The sequence below is a fragment of the Sinocyclocheilus grahami genome, unplaced genomic scaffold (assembly GCF_001515645.1).
Source record: "Sinocyclocheilus grahami isolate Dianchi unplaced genomic scaffold, SAMN03320097.WGS_v1.1 scaffold99.1, whole genome shotgun sequence".
NCBI classification, from domain to species: Eukaryota; Metazoa; Chordata; class Actinopteri; order Cypriniformes; family Cyprinidae; genus Sinocyclocheilus; species Sinocyclocheilus grahami.
The window spans coordinates 775,523-789,404 of NW_015505278.1; the positions used below are offsets into that span (position 1 = coordinate 775,523).

Here is a 13,882-nt window from a genome sequence, read left to right on the forward strand (position 1 = left end):
GAATAGGAATAGAAGTTACCATCCTTTTTTAACAAATCGAAAACAAAAATTACACCTTTGTTTTTTCCACGCAGCACATTCTGATTATTCCATAGAATACATCTATGAGGGGAAAAATTGTGACAGAAGGCAAGCTCACAAGCGTCCAGAGCTTGCTTATGAACATTAACGAGCTTAACTGGGAGTTTATTGCAACTAAAATCACAAGCTAACAAAAAATGTAAACCTCCACATTTATCAAAGATCAGTTTAGGAATATAAAACCATTACAAATTAGGGTCAGCATTCAGGCAACGTTTAATCCAACTAATTTTAAAAACCTGATTGAGAGTACTAAAGTCCAAAGTATTTCTAATCAGCGTCTTCCTTTTAACATATTCAGTGTTATTTTTCCACAAAAATGTAAATAACATGGAGTCGATAGATGAGCATGTTTTTCGGTCAACATATAAAGACAAAGCTAGGTAAACAATCCTAGAAATACCTTCTGCTTTAGATATCAAAACACGACCATAAATGGTTACATTTCTTTGTAACCAACAGTTGAAAATATTCTTTGATTTTTGTACCCGTTGCGAAAAATTATCTACAATTCTATCAGTCGGAGATTTACAAATTAAAATACCTAAATATCTTACAGAGTTTTTGACCTCAATACCTTCTATTTGATCTTTGCCCAGACTGTGTACGGGCATAATTTCACTTTTATTTCGATTGACTGAGAATTGAGAAGCACTCGGAAGTGTGGAATGTTGAACACTTCATGCACTCAACTGTCCCAGCTTTAATTACGTAGTGAAGGGGGAGGGGCTATCAGACTTCGTTTATGAATGACAAAAAGAACCTTATATAATTCATACACTACATGGTTGAGTACATATTGTATAAGTGCATAGTGCGTAATTTGGGGCGCAGCGGTAGTTGACTTGACATTTTCATCACTTACATGCTGAAATATAAAACCATATAAAAATGTCCTTATTTTAATGTCAATTCTAATTTCTCTCTCTCTATGTGTGTTTGTGTATGTATGTATATATATATATATGATAACTTGATGATAATGAATAATAATGAGTTTCAGTACAGATTGCTTGTTCTAATTGTTTCAGATCTTATTTTCAACAGACACACCTCTACCTCTGTCAGCACTGCGGCTCATAGCTCCACCTTTACGCCTGATGTCCGCAGCCATGTGGAAGGTGATGCTGCAGAGAGACGCAGTGCATTATGGGAAACTGGAGGAGACCATAACATCACTCTGTGAGACTGTACCGGGGCTGCTCCATTACAGACATCAGGTCAGGCTGACAATTGGTTTGCGGGCACTGGTGAGATTACTGAAAATGACTGTGTCACGTATGAAAAAACACCAATAGCATGTACTCTTTTTATGCTGCCATCTTTGTCATTCTCAGTTATGTACACATTCACTGTACATTGTCCATTACTGTTTAAGCTACATGTGATTCAGTGAGGTTGTCATATATCGAAACTTAGTTGTTTTCTAAGGTTTTTAGACTTAGTCTGTAAATAGTAAAGACATTTCTTTGCTTTTTATCCTGTTAACCTAAGATGATCTTGGAAGTGCTTCGTCAGTCAGATCCTCCTGATGCTCAGCATGTCCTCCAGGAGCTGCACAAGCTGCAAGAATCCTCCATTCCCATCGGAAAGGTGAGTTTGGCCCTGGCACTGGTGCAGAGTCTTGTTTGTCTCATGTTTTGCTAGTTTTATTCTCATCTAGCTTCTTTAGAAGTTAAAATAGTGTTCTTGCATATAATTTCACAAGAGTTGCGTGCAGCAACAAGGATTGGACCTTCTTTTATCCTCAGAGGAACGATCAAAAGGTGGAAGAAGCTAAACACAACTTCCAGACCCTGGCGCACTCTCTCTTGAAGAATGCAGCATCCAGAAAACAGTTTTTCAAGGTAAAACAAAAAAACTTGAGAGAACTGCTCCACAAATCCTCACTCACATTTCCCACTTGATATATTTTCATGAGAGTACTTTCAAATTTTATTTTCATTTATAGAAATTTTCTTCTTAGATACAGTATCATTTGTCTGTCAATGACAGAAGGCACTTCTAAATTATCTTTCACTGGTTGGTAAAATTTGGTAAATGCCTAAAAATCTTCAATTAATGCAAACTTTTATTCATGTACACTGATATGGTTTTGTCTTTGACTCCAGGAGGAATTCCATCTTCACTATGGAGAAAACTATGTGGCCAATCTAGAGAAGTTATTGTGGGAGTTTCTAATTCGACTGGATAAACTCTTACCAATTCCAGATCTTGCCCAGGTATAATTCATAATAAGGTTCAGAACAAAAATTATTTTTTGCTTTTAAGAATATCAGATACATTTTTTCTTCCATTGCTGTTAGAGTTTTTTGTTGTTGTTGTTTGTTTTTGTAATTTAAGCTACTCTGTTCATGCCATGAAAATAACTGCTGTCATGGCATAATAATAAAGGGGGGGGGGGGGATTAGTTTACTTTTTATTTTATTTTATTGTTGGTAAAATTGTCTAAAATATTTAGAGAGGAAACACTTTCTTGCACACTGCCTAAATATGAAAACAATGTTAAACAATGTGAACTTTTGATACATTTTGTAATGCTTTATGTATCATGTAATTAATGTTCAATAAAAAAAATTCCTTTACACACATTTGCACACAAATGCTGATTGCGAGTGCTAATGCTGTAGTTTGGGATTGGACCACTGTTTTGTTTGTGCTCAATGCTCACCATTTTGTATTGTGATGTCTTATTCAGACAGTCTCATGGCTCAGTGGTGCCCCTGCTGTTCTGGAGGAGTGTGCGCGCTCTGCATCGCAGCCCCAGCTCCTCAGGACTCTGCTGCAGCATGAAAGATGCCTCGGACACCTCTGCTCAGGTATGTCTGGGAGATGAAATGATCAAGTAATTGCTTAATTCAAGTAATTCTTTCCTTTTATGCCCCTTAGCATCTGTCTTGTCATCCTTTTTCTTTCCTTCTCTCTGTTTCAGCATCTCTTCTGTCATCTACTAGTGACGTGATCATGTCTTCTCTTTCCCTCCCTCTTTCGGGTAGAGTGTTGCAGACCATCCAATCAGAATCCACTTCCTTATCCAACAGGGTCACAAATCCTGCCCCGTCAACACCCAGGACCACTCGCAGAGCAGTGAAGGAAGCCCAGTCACAGGTCGCACCAGTGATTGGGTCAACTTCCAAAGACATTCTCCAAAAAAACAATGAGAAGGTAGCAAGTTTAGGACAAGAAGTAGAAATGGCTTCTGAAATGTCCAGAAATACCAGAAGCAAACAAAGATCATGTTCTAAAAAACACATTTTGGCGAAGGATCCAGAAGAGGAGTATTTTGTTGGGAATATGTTGGTCACAGTGATCAGTCAGTCATCTGGCAGTGAAGTAGAAGAGGAGGAGGAGGAGGGCAGCAAAGAAGAAATAAAAGGTAGGAAGGGGAGTAGTGAGAGAGCAAACAAACTACCCAAAAAGACTGAAGTTAGAAATAGAAAAAGAGGGGAAGATGTTACAAGGAAATATTCCACTAGGAGAAACTCTGAGGCCTTCGAGTCACATCAAGAAGCAGAAATGAGTGCTCTCCTCATTTCCTACATGAAGCGCCAACTGAGAGTAGTCATTCACAGATTAAACGACAACGATCTTCCTGTCTGTCCAATTCATCTGTCTGATGAAAAGAAAAATACAAAGTCTTCATGCCAGCCTCCTTCAGAAGACAGTATGGGAAACAGTGACTCTGTGATGTGCAAGAGGAAATGTATTGATTTGAGTTCAACGCCGGAGAAACACCTGACTTTATCAGTCAATAAACCGTAAGAACATGACTTTATTTTAATTATATAATTTATTTGAAATCATTATTATAATTAATTATTAATTACATTTTTTGTTAAGCTGATCATTCTTATCCGAATTTCTTGTTCCTTAAGAACTTCTACTTGCTCTCCGTGTATTCCCCCAGTTCTGCATCTTCCAGTCGGTAGTCCAGGTAACTACAGTTTTCCTTTCTTTGTTTTTCTTTTTTTTGCCTTCTATATGCCAGAGGTGTAGGTTTTGGTTTTTCATCTGTTTTAGAAACACCATCTCCCTCAGTTAAGTCATCAGATGACATTGTTGGCGATTCTGGTGATGAGAGAACAGACGATGTCAAGAGAAAGGGTTGTAACTGCATCTGCATGATTCAAACAACCAAATCAGTGTTATGACATGTAGAACTAGCTACTAGAGTGGAGATTCACTTGTCTAATTCAGTCTGTAGAGCTTCTCAAGAGAGTTGCACAGTATTTACAGCAGGTTCCTGTGGCCACATACACACTTGCTAAATACAGCTGTCGCTCTTCTGAGTGCTTGCTTGTGTTCTGTACTCGCAGAGTACTTTGGTAATTATGGTTAAGTCCATGTAGTGTTGTTCAGGACCAAACTGAGCAAGTAGTAGTTGTCAATGCAGTGACTTCGCTCTCATTGAAAGCGAGTCTGCAGTGTGTGTCTCTGTTTTCCAGGAGTGGTGTTAGCAAATCACAGAGAAGGAGGTACGTGTCTTTCTTTTTACAAATCAGTCTCTATACCTCGGTTGTTTCCACCAGCCCTGTGGTAGATTACTGATAGATGTTTGTGTTATAAATGTCTCCAGTCACTAATATAACTTAATAACCAAACTAATATCACAGCTACAGCAAGTCCACAAACATTTTGTTTACACACACCACAAAATTTAAGCCAGTCACTCGCATGCTAAAATGCTTTTTTTTTTAGCCTGAAAATTTTGCAGTGTGTATGTGGCCCTATATTATGTTAAAAACAAATTTGCATTGTCTATATTGCATAAAATAAAAAAAATTGCTACTTATATGCACTAGGTTATTGCATTAATTGACTCCTGAACAACATGAAAGTTATAATTTACTAAAAGGCCTTTTAAGAATGATCTTTTCCAAACACTTGGTTCTAGGGTTAGGTTTAATCTGTCCCTGTACTCTGGTTGTTTCGATCTGACTACTTCTGTGCTTTTTTCTTTAAATATCCTGTCAGGTATTCAGTCAGCAGTATTGCAAAACAAAGAATGATACATATGTGCCCACACTGCGGGAGTTCTGGAATCCCGTGTTTTGTTCCACATTTGTCTCCTGGAAGCAGACATTGATGCAGTTGTATTGGAACATCATTCTTGCTTAATGACTTTGATGCTGCAGTGTTTTCTGTTATAGATAATTCTTGTATTAATCATAAGTCTTAGATTTTAATAAAAAATCAGAAGCTTCTTACCATGTAGTACAACTGTAACCCAGGAAACCTACCTGCTTTTAGGAAGCATGCATTAATAATTAATAATCATTTATTTTATTTTTATTCTCTTATCTGTATCATGTAGAATGGTGTTGTTGATATATATATTATATATAATTTAAATAAAGAATTTTGTTTACTGCTAGATGTTTGTTATTTTTGAGGGAAATTAGAGTCATCAGAGTAAATTTGCCATCAGAGTAAATTAGAAAATATCAGGAAATAGAAAGTTTCTATTTATAATTCCTTTTTAAGCTAAGCTCAAATTAGTGTAAACTTTTTTTTTTTTTTATCTTTAAAATCAAAAAGTAATAATACCAGTAATCTCAAGACTGGAAAAGTCAGTTCACTGGTTGAAAGATGTGGGGAAACTATACATCAAAAAACAAAATGAATGTGACAAAATCTTTATTATATCTTTATTATAAAAAAAATTATTACAATTAAATGCATCAGCTGTTACAAATGTGTTGGGTCACTGAATTAGAAGGTTTCTATCTGATGTACAAGTACATGGTTACTGTTACTGCCCCTGTGCCACTCTTACAGTCTGCAGTTCATGCCTCCGGTTACAGTGATAGTCTCTCCGGTGATGTATGAGGCTTCGTCTGAGCACAGGAAGGCAATCACACCACCTATATCTTCTGGCTGCCCGAGTCTAAGAGATCAAGACATTACAATAAGAATCAGGTTTCCTGCACCAGAAAGCAAAAAAAATGAAAACTTATGAAAAGGAAGGAATAGCTTGTGGACAATTACTGCAATGCTACCTTACAGGTAATGGGATTAAAAAAAAAACATTAATCATGCAATCATACACTAGCTATATATAAAAAAAACTACAATGGTGCATAATATATTAAATATGTAATATTATTTGTGGTGCATAATGCTAGTGGAACAATTCAGTTTCCTACTCTTGATAATTCTATTCTCATACATGCCATTCTAGGTATGATTATTCAATTTAAAAACAGTTTCATTCATTGTCTTGACAGCAACAAACCTTTTTATGCTTGTCTGTTTCAAGAACTCTTCAAACACACTCTCATTTTCCCACAGCTAGAGAAGAACAGAAGCAACGTTGTAAAGACTAATTGACGTTAGAAATTATAATCAGGCAAAAGACGAGTTTCCAAGAAGCTCTGAAAATGAAAGGTGTAGGAAATCCTTACAGCGGCACTAAAACGCGTCTTGATGATGCCAGGGGCAACACAGTTGATCCGGATGTTACTGTGGGCGAGATCAGGAGCCAGCGCTCGAGTTAAACCCAGCAGAGCCGTCTTACTCACGCTATAGGGGCCCAGACCCTAAGAGTCAAGAGCAAGGTGAACTCTCAACTAGTGCTGAATGAAAAACAGCAGATAAAGTTTACAAACCCAATTAAAGAAACCACTTTAGTGCTATTGGATAAGGCATGTTGCATTATTAAACTTTACAGCAAGTAAACATCATACTTGCATTGGCTGGTACCCTGCGACTGAAGACACGATCACAACCGACCCACCCCTGAAAATGAAAAGGTTCTAAGTTAGGCTCAGATATAAAGTTTATTTTGAAATACTTCTGTTTTCTATTCCCACTCATATTTTTCACTTTTCTCGCACCCTCTTTTCTCCATGTGAGGCACAACCTGTTTGGTCAGAAGGAAAGAAGCTTTCACATTTACTCCAAGTATCTGTGGACATAAAGCAAATGTCAATACTACTGACACTACTAACATTTTATATATACAGTATATATACACATATAGAAAAAAAGTTTATCAAGGTTAATAACTAACTTTGTCCCAGACTTCCTCGGTGGATTCTAATATGTTCCCAAAAAACGGGTTCACAGCTGCATTAGACACCAGTATGTCCACACCGCCACATTGTTCAATTGTCTGTAATAAAAAGTAACAGCATTTAAATCAAATTTCTTGACAATATATATTATACATTTGAACTTTTGGGTTCATCATAACATTTGCACATATTCCTAAGTATGATTCCCAAAGTATTAACTAAATATTGGCTAAAAAGAGCAATAAAGCAACTCCTCACCATACTAATGAGCTTGTCTCTATCTTCTGCTTTCCCCACATTACATGTGGTGCCTATTACTTTTATATTTTTGCTGCGCAGGAGTGACACAGCCTTGTCAACGTTGGCCTGACGTCGACTGCTCACGACCACATGTGCTCCCCTCTGACCCAAAGCCTCCGCAGCTGCGAGCCCAATCCTGAGAAGATCGGTGAGTGCAAGGGCCTGTCAGCATGTTATGTAAGTATTTAGGATGCATAATTTATATTTACATATGTTTTAGTAGTTGTATTATCAGTTATTACCAGAGGGACAATGTCTTTTTGTGCTGTGACAGCTACACACCCTTTTGTTTTAAGGATCTGAAACTAAAGAACAGTTGGACAAGAATGGAAATAAAGCATCATACCCATCTGTGGATGCAGTTACTATAGCAACTCTTCCTGATAAATTCGGTGATATGTGATGGGACATCATTCTTCTGCCAGCAACAGGATTTGACCAAAGGCACCTGGTTACAGCCTTCAAAATTGCCTTGAGACAGACAGAAAGAGAGTCTGCATAATAATTGCTACAGCACTACGTAGGAAAGTGGGTTAAAGGTCATCCTGGGAAAAAGTGACAGGTGCACAGAACAGTTTTCCCGTTAACATTAATTACATTCCTCGACAAGGCAGTTGAGGTGAGAATGTGTTTATGTGGGGTACTTCAGAAACCAGCAAGTTATGCTGCTGAACGATAACATTACTTAAACGGAGCTAACTGCACAACACCGCATTCATGGTTGAGGTGAGAGCGAATCAAGTTGTTTTAAATCTTGCTAAATTGTGAATAATAATTGTGACATATAGGTTCATAAAAAGAAATACAGCATTACCTACAAGCTGAGAAGGACTGTTGTTCTGTTAGCACTTTACAAGTAAAACTCAACGCCTCTCGTACGTCAATACCACAGAAATATTATAAACTGGTAGATTGCGTATATGTGTCTGAGAAAGGGCGGTAATATCAGGAAATAGAAAGTTTCTATTTATAATTCCTTTTTAAGCTAAGCTCAAATTAGTGTAAACTTTTTTTTTTTTTTATCTTTAAAATCAAAAAGTAATAATACCAGTAATCTCAAGACTGGAAAAGTCAGTTCACTGGTTGAAAGATGTGGGGAAACTATACATCAAAAAACAAAATGAATGTGACAAAATCTTTATTATATCTTTATTATAAAAAAAATTATTACAATTAAATGCATCAGCTGTTACAAATGTGTTGGGTCACTGAATTAGAAGGTTTCTATCTGATGTACAAGTACATGGTTACTGTTACTGCCCCTGTGCCACTCTTACAGTCTGCAGTTCATGCCTCCGGTTACAGTGATAGTCTCTCCGGTGATGTATGAGGCTTCGTCTGAGCACAGGAAGGCAATCACACCACCTATATCTTCTGGCTGCCCGAGTCTAAGAGATCAAGACATTACAATAAGAATCAGGTTTCCTGCACCAGAAAGCAAAAAAAATGAAAACTTATGAAAAGGAAGGAATAGCTTGTGGACAATTACTGCAATGCTACCTTACAGGTAATGGGATTAAAAAAAAAACATTAATCATGCAATCATACACTAGCTATATATAAAAAAAACTACAATGGTGCATAATATATTAAATATGTAATATTATTTGTGGTGCATAATGCTAGTGGAACAATTCAGTTTCCTACTCTTGATAATTCTATTCTCATACATGCCATTCTAGGTATGATTATTCAATTTAAAAACAGTTTCATTCATTGTCTTGACAGCAACAAACCTTTTTATGCTTGTCTGTTTCAAGAACTCTTCAAACACACTCTCATTTTCCCACAGCTAGAGAAGAACAGAAGCAACGTTGTAAAGACTAATTGACGTTAGAAATTATAATCAGGCAAAAGACGAGTTTCCAAGAAGCTCTGAAAATGAAAGGTGTAGGAAATCCTTACAGCGGCACTAAAACGCGTCTTGATGATGCCAGGGGCAACACAGTTGATCCGGATGTTACTGTGGGCGAGATCAGGAGCCAGCGCTCGAGTTAAACCCAGCAGAGCCGTCTTACTCACGCTATAGGGGCCCAGACCCTAAGAGTCAAGAGCAAGGTGAACTCTCAACTAGTGCTGAATGAAAAACAGCAGATAAAGTTTACAAACCCAATTAAAGAAACCACTTTAGTGCTATTGGATAAGGCATGTTGCATTATTAAACTTTACAGCAAGTAAACATCATACTTGCATTGGCTGGTACCCTGCGACTGAAGACACGATCACAACCGACCCACCCCTGAAAATGAAAAGGTTCTAAGTTAGGCTCAGATATAAAGTTTATTTTGAAATACTTCTGTTTTCTATTCCCACTCATATTTTTCACTTTTCTCGCACCCTCTTTTCTCCATGTGAGGCACAACCTGTTTGGTCAGAAGGAAAGAAGCTTTCACATTTACTCCAAGTATCTGTGGACATAAAGCAAATGTCAATACTACTGACACTACTAACATTTTATATATACAGTATATATACACATATAGAAAAAAAGTTTATCAAGGTTAATAACTAACTTTGTCCCAGACTTCCTCGGTGGATTCTAATATGTTCCCAAAAAACGGGTTCACAGCTGCATTAGACACCAGTATGTCCACACCGCCACATTGTTCAATTGTCTGTAATAAAAAGTAACAGCATTTAAATCAAATTTCTTGACAATATATATTATACATTTGAACTTTTGGGTTCATCATAACATTTGCACATATTCCTAAGTATGATTCCCAAAGTATTAACTAAATATTGGCTAAAAAGAGCAATAAAGCAACTCCTCACCATACTAATGAGCTTGTCTCTATCTTCTGCTTTCCCCACATTACATGTGGTGCCTATTACTTTTATATTTTTGCTGCGCAGGAGTGACACAGCCTTGTCAACGTTGGCCTGACGTCGACTGCTCACGACCACATGTGCTCCCCTCTGACCCAAAGCCTCCGCAGCTGCGAGCCCAATCCTGAGAAGATCGGTGAGTGCAAGGGCCTGTCAGCATGTTATGTAAGTATTTAGGATGCATAATTTATATTTACATATGTTTTAGTAGTTGTATTATCAGTTATTACCAGAGGGACAATGTCTTTTTGTGCTGTGACAGCTACACACCCTTTTGTTTTAAGGATCTGAAACTAAAGAACAGTTGGACAAGAATGGAAATAAAGCATCATACCCATCTGTGGATGCAGTTACTATAGCAACTCTTCCTGATAAATTCGGTGATATGTGATGGGACATCATTCTTCTGCCAGCAACAGGATTTGACCAAAGGCACCTGGTTACAGCCTTCAAAATTGCCTTGAGACAGACAGAAAGAGAGTCTGCATAATAATTGCTACAGCACTACGTAGGAAAGTGGGTTAAAGGTCATCCTGGGAAAAAGTGACAGGTGCACAGAACAGTTTTCCCGTTAACATTAATTACATTCCTCGACAAGGCAGTTGAGGTGAGAATGTGTTTATGTGGGGTACTTCAGAAACCAGCAAGTTATGCTGCTGAACGATAACATTACTTAAACGGAGCTAACTGCACAACACCGCATTCATGGTTGAGGTGAGAGCGAATCAAGTTGTTTTAAATCTTGCTAAATTGTGAATAATAATTGTGACATATAGGTTCATAAAAAGAAATACAGCATTACCTACAAGCTGAGAAGGACTGTTGTTCTGTTAGCACTTTACAAGTAAAACTCAACGCCTCTCGTACGTCAATACCACAGAAATATTATAAACTGGTAGATTGCGTATATGTGTCTGAGAAAGGGCGGTGATAAACGGTCAGGAAGTTGTCTCTTATTGGTCTGGAAAGATGTTTCTGGATAGTGATTATCCTATTTCATTCTTCGGTGTAAATGCAATTCGACGGCTACTAATGTTTCTCTGGTGTCATTAATCAGGTGTAAACTATTGCACGCGCAGACCGCTGAAGAAGCTGCGTGGAGATTCGATTCTCGCGTGGTGCCTGAAACTTTTTACAGCGCTGGTCCGGACGGACCAATCACAGATCAGCGTGATTACCGGATGGTTGACTGGATATTTTTTTATTTATAGTTTTTATAGATTTATAGGCCATATTTTCATTTGCATGTCAGGTATTAAGAGATGGGATTAACTGATTAAATGTTTCACATTTTAGTGTACAAATGTAACAAAAAATGTAATGCGGTCAGTGGAGGAATCAGCTCTCTGATCTATCTGAGCCCTGTAACATATTGTGTGTTATTGTTCCTTTAATAAAAAAAAAAATGAAAAAATCTATCTGAGCCCTCACGCGCCCTCTGAAGGAAGATTCTAGTCTCAGGGAATCTAATTGGTTAAAATTCATTAATCATTCATTCTTAAAAATCCACCTAATATATTAGTAAAGTATTGTATTTCAATTCACGTAAACTTAAAATGTCTCTCAAAATGTAAATTGTAGATTGCGTTAGATTTATACGATCACAGCTTTTACTGTTAAAATTGTATGCACTGCTGGTTTTGCACCTGTCCTGTACAGTTCTTAATTTTATCACTGCAGTGGTGCTTTTAGTAAAAAATAAGATACGTTTGGAGCTGAACAGAAAAGTGCAGTGTTTCTTGATCAGTTGCACTTTGTGAGGTCAACAAATATTTAAACAGCACTACCAAATACCTTGGCAGCAACCCTGTCCTTTTGTTCTATAGCAAAGCTTTGTGTTTGTTCAACATGCAGTTCCTGTTGCTAATTCCTGTTGTTCAAGTTATTCTACACTTGTTTTCAGTATAAATTGTAAATCTAACTAAGCAGCCTAAAGAAACTTGGTTACAGCATCTCAGATAATATGACATTTATTATGCTGAACATGTTCAGTTTAGATAACCTAAATGCCACTAATTGGCTTTGGTTTTTATGGGCATTTTTGTCTTAAGACACTAAAAACTTAAGTTCTTATTTAAATTCCTCTGATGTCCTCTCTGTTTTCTAGCTAATGTTTTTGAACAGTTGCCCAGCATAATGAATCAGAGCATGCATACCGCACAGCCAGTGAAAGTAAATTCGCATAATATAATGCATCTTTTAGAAATATGTTATTAAAAAAAAGCTAGTGCAATCTACTCTTCACAAAGGCTTTTCTTAATCATGGTTAGTAGGCCTATACAATTTCATATTCATTTTATAATACATTTTCTGTTTTTATTTTATTTTATATGCTGGTAATTGAATACCAGCTTATGCACAACGCTTGCTTAATTTTACACTGCATTTTTTTTCCCCTTATTCCGGTGTGTCAAAGCATTCTAAGGAGTTTACAAGAGGACATTCCTAGGACATTCTAGTTAGTAAAAGATTTATACTTGTTTAATGTAAATCTGGTCAGACGTTTACATTAGAGGCAGCTGTAACCTTCAGAAGCAGCACTTGGCAATGTTGGTAAAAACAAATTAAATTTGCATTATGACAACTGCCATAAATGGACAAAAATAACAAGACCAGATAGATAGATAGACAGACAGACAGATAGTCCTCCACTAGAGGGCGTGAAGCACTGCAGGAATCGTGCTGTGTCGGGCTCAATGTAGGGGGAGCGACCATATGCGCTCAACTGTAATTCAAAACCAAGAAGGCCAGGGTAGGGCTAAGCCTGGCGGAGCGAGACGTGAATCCCCAAAGAAAGAAAAGAAAAACAACAGCCGTGCATTACAGTCTTTTGAGAAGATATGATTTGTAGAGGTTTGACTCTACTTCTGTATTTCCAGATGATATTTCTAGACATGTGAACGGTAAGACGAGCATTGCTTATTTAGTTAACATGTTACACTGGCTGATCGCCGCTTGTTTGCGTCTTTGTGACTGATTTAAAATGCATCCCGTTTTTTGAAAGAACGTTATTTATATGCCTAATGCCTTTGGCGCTGGTTTAGCCGGAGAATAGGGGCTTTTCTTGTTTTCTTCATTTTATTTCTCCGTTTATTTAGTCCTCTGTTTGTCTCATTGGGGTTCTCCTGCATAAAAGAAACATTGAGACGTCTTGGATGGAAAACGAAACGTGGCTAAGGACTGTGATTTATTTATTTATTTCTGTTGTAGCCTAGTGCAGGTTAATCTATTAAAATTACTTGAAACACGCTTGGTACACAGGACTATAATTTGTCATCTTTTTAATTAAAAATATATATGTTTATCCTATGGATTCCTGTCTCAAAAGGCCAGTGTCTTAGCCTTTAGTAGGCGGTTGTGCCACAGCTGCTGAAGTGATTTTATTTAGGTTTCATTCCTTTAAACTGAAAAAAAACTTTATAAACCAAAAATAAAATAAAAATACAAACAAACATTAATGACCAAATAGGAAACGATGTCTCCACCTATATTAACTCATTATTACTAAGTTATGATATCATGTAGCCCCTTAATCCTCTGTCCAATCAGGGTGGGCAAATTGAAATACCACATATTTAGGTTTCATTCCTTTAAACTAAAAAAAAAAACTTTATAAACCAAAAATAAAATAAAAATACAAACAAACATTAATGACC

The 13,882-nt window shown here is 37.0% G+C and overlaps 2 protein-coding genes and 1 pseudogene across 4 annotated transcripts; 1 reads left to right on the plus strand and 2 right to left on the minus strand.

Moving 5' to 3' along the window:
• Window positions 1–1,132: 1,132 nt before the first annotated feature.
• LOC107588147 (uncharacterized) lies at window positions 1,133–5,445 on the plus strand (annotated as a pseudogene).
• Window positions 5,446–5,768: 323 nt separating this feature from the next.
• On the minus strand, window positions 5,769–8,310 carry LOC107588148 (dehydrogenase/reductase SDR family member 4-like). Of its 2 annotated transcripts, none has more exons than XM_016276160.1 (9): window positions 8,212–8,306; window positions 7,744–7,868; window positions 7,356–7,533; window positions 7,094–7,195; window positions 6,918–6,988; window positions 6,768–6,819; window positions 6,486–6,620; window positions 6,317–6,372; window positions 5,769–5,968 (listed from the first exon to the last, which is right to left on the minus strand). In XM_016276160.1, the coding sequence occupies exons 2-9, from the start codon at window positions 7,809–7,811 to the stop codon at window positions 5,854–5,856; spliced, it is 777 nt and encodes a 258-aa protein (XP_016131646.1). In that variant the 5' UTR covers window positions 7,812–7,868; window positions 8,212–8,306; the 3' UTR covers window positions 5,769–5,853. The 2 variants fall into 2 exon arrangements, with proteins under 2 accessions (XP_016131646.1, XP_016131647.1); XM_016276161.1 differs by having other exon boundaries at window positions 5,926–6,005; window positions 8,212–8,310.
• Window positions 8,311–8,585: 275 nt separating this feature from the next.
• On the minus strand, window positions 8,586–11,286 carry LOC107588149 (dehydrogenase/reductase SDR family member 4-like). 2 transcript variants are annotated; one of them, XM_016276162.1, is made up of 9 exons: window positions 11,029–11,277; window positions 10,561–10,685; window positions 10,173–10,350; window positions 9,911–10,012; window positions 9,735–9,805; window positions 9,585–9,636; window positions 9,303–9,437; window positions 9,134–9,189; window positions 8,586–8,785 (listed from the first exon to the last, which is right to left on the minus strand). In XM_016276162.1, exons 2-9 carry the CDS (start codon window positions 10,626–10,628, stop codon window positions 8,671–8,673), a joined length of 777 nt encoding a protein of 258 aa, XP_016131648.1. In that variant the 5' UTR covers window positions 10,629–10,685; window positions 11,029–11,277; the 3' UTR covers window positions 8,586–8,670. The 2 variants fall into 2 exon arrangements, with proteins under 2 accessions (XP_016131648.1, XP_016131649.1); XM_016276163.1 differs by having other exon boundaries at window positions 8,743–8,822; window positions 11,029–11,286.
• Window positions 11,287–13,882: the final 2,596 nt, after the last annotated feature.

Excerpts from the sequence above, each read along its gene's own strand:
- LOC107588148 (XM_016276160.1), bottom strand. The coding sequence starts at position 7,811 with ATGATGTCCCATCACATATCACCGAATTTATCAGGAAGAGTTGCTATA. Across the intron at positions 6,621-6,767 it reads CAGGGTACCAGCCAATGCAA|GGTCTGGGCCCCTATAGCGT; the intron begins GTATGATGTTTA and ends CTTGACTCTTAG. Across the intron at positions 6,373-6,485 it reads AGACGCGTTTTAGTGCCGCT|CTGTGGGAAAATGAGAGTGT; the intron begins GTAAGGATTTCC and ends GTTCTTCTCTAG.
- LOC107588149 (XM_016276162.1), bottom strand. The coding sequence starts at position 10,628 with ATGATGTCCCATCACATATCACCGAATTTATCAGGAAGAGTTGCTATA. Across the intron at positions 10,013-10,172 it reads GAGACAAGCTCATTAGTATG|ACAATTGAACAATGTGGCGG; the intron begins GTGAGGAGTTGC and ends TTTTTATTACAG. Across the intron at positions 9,637-9,734 it reads CCTCACATGGAGAAAAGAGG|GGGTGGGTCGGTTGTGATCG; the intron begins GTGCGAGAAAAG and ends TTTCATTTTCAG.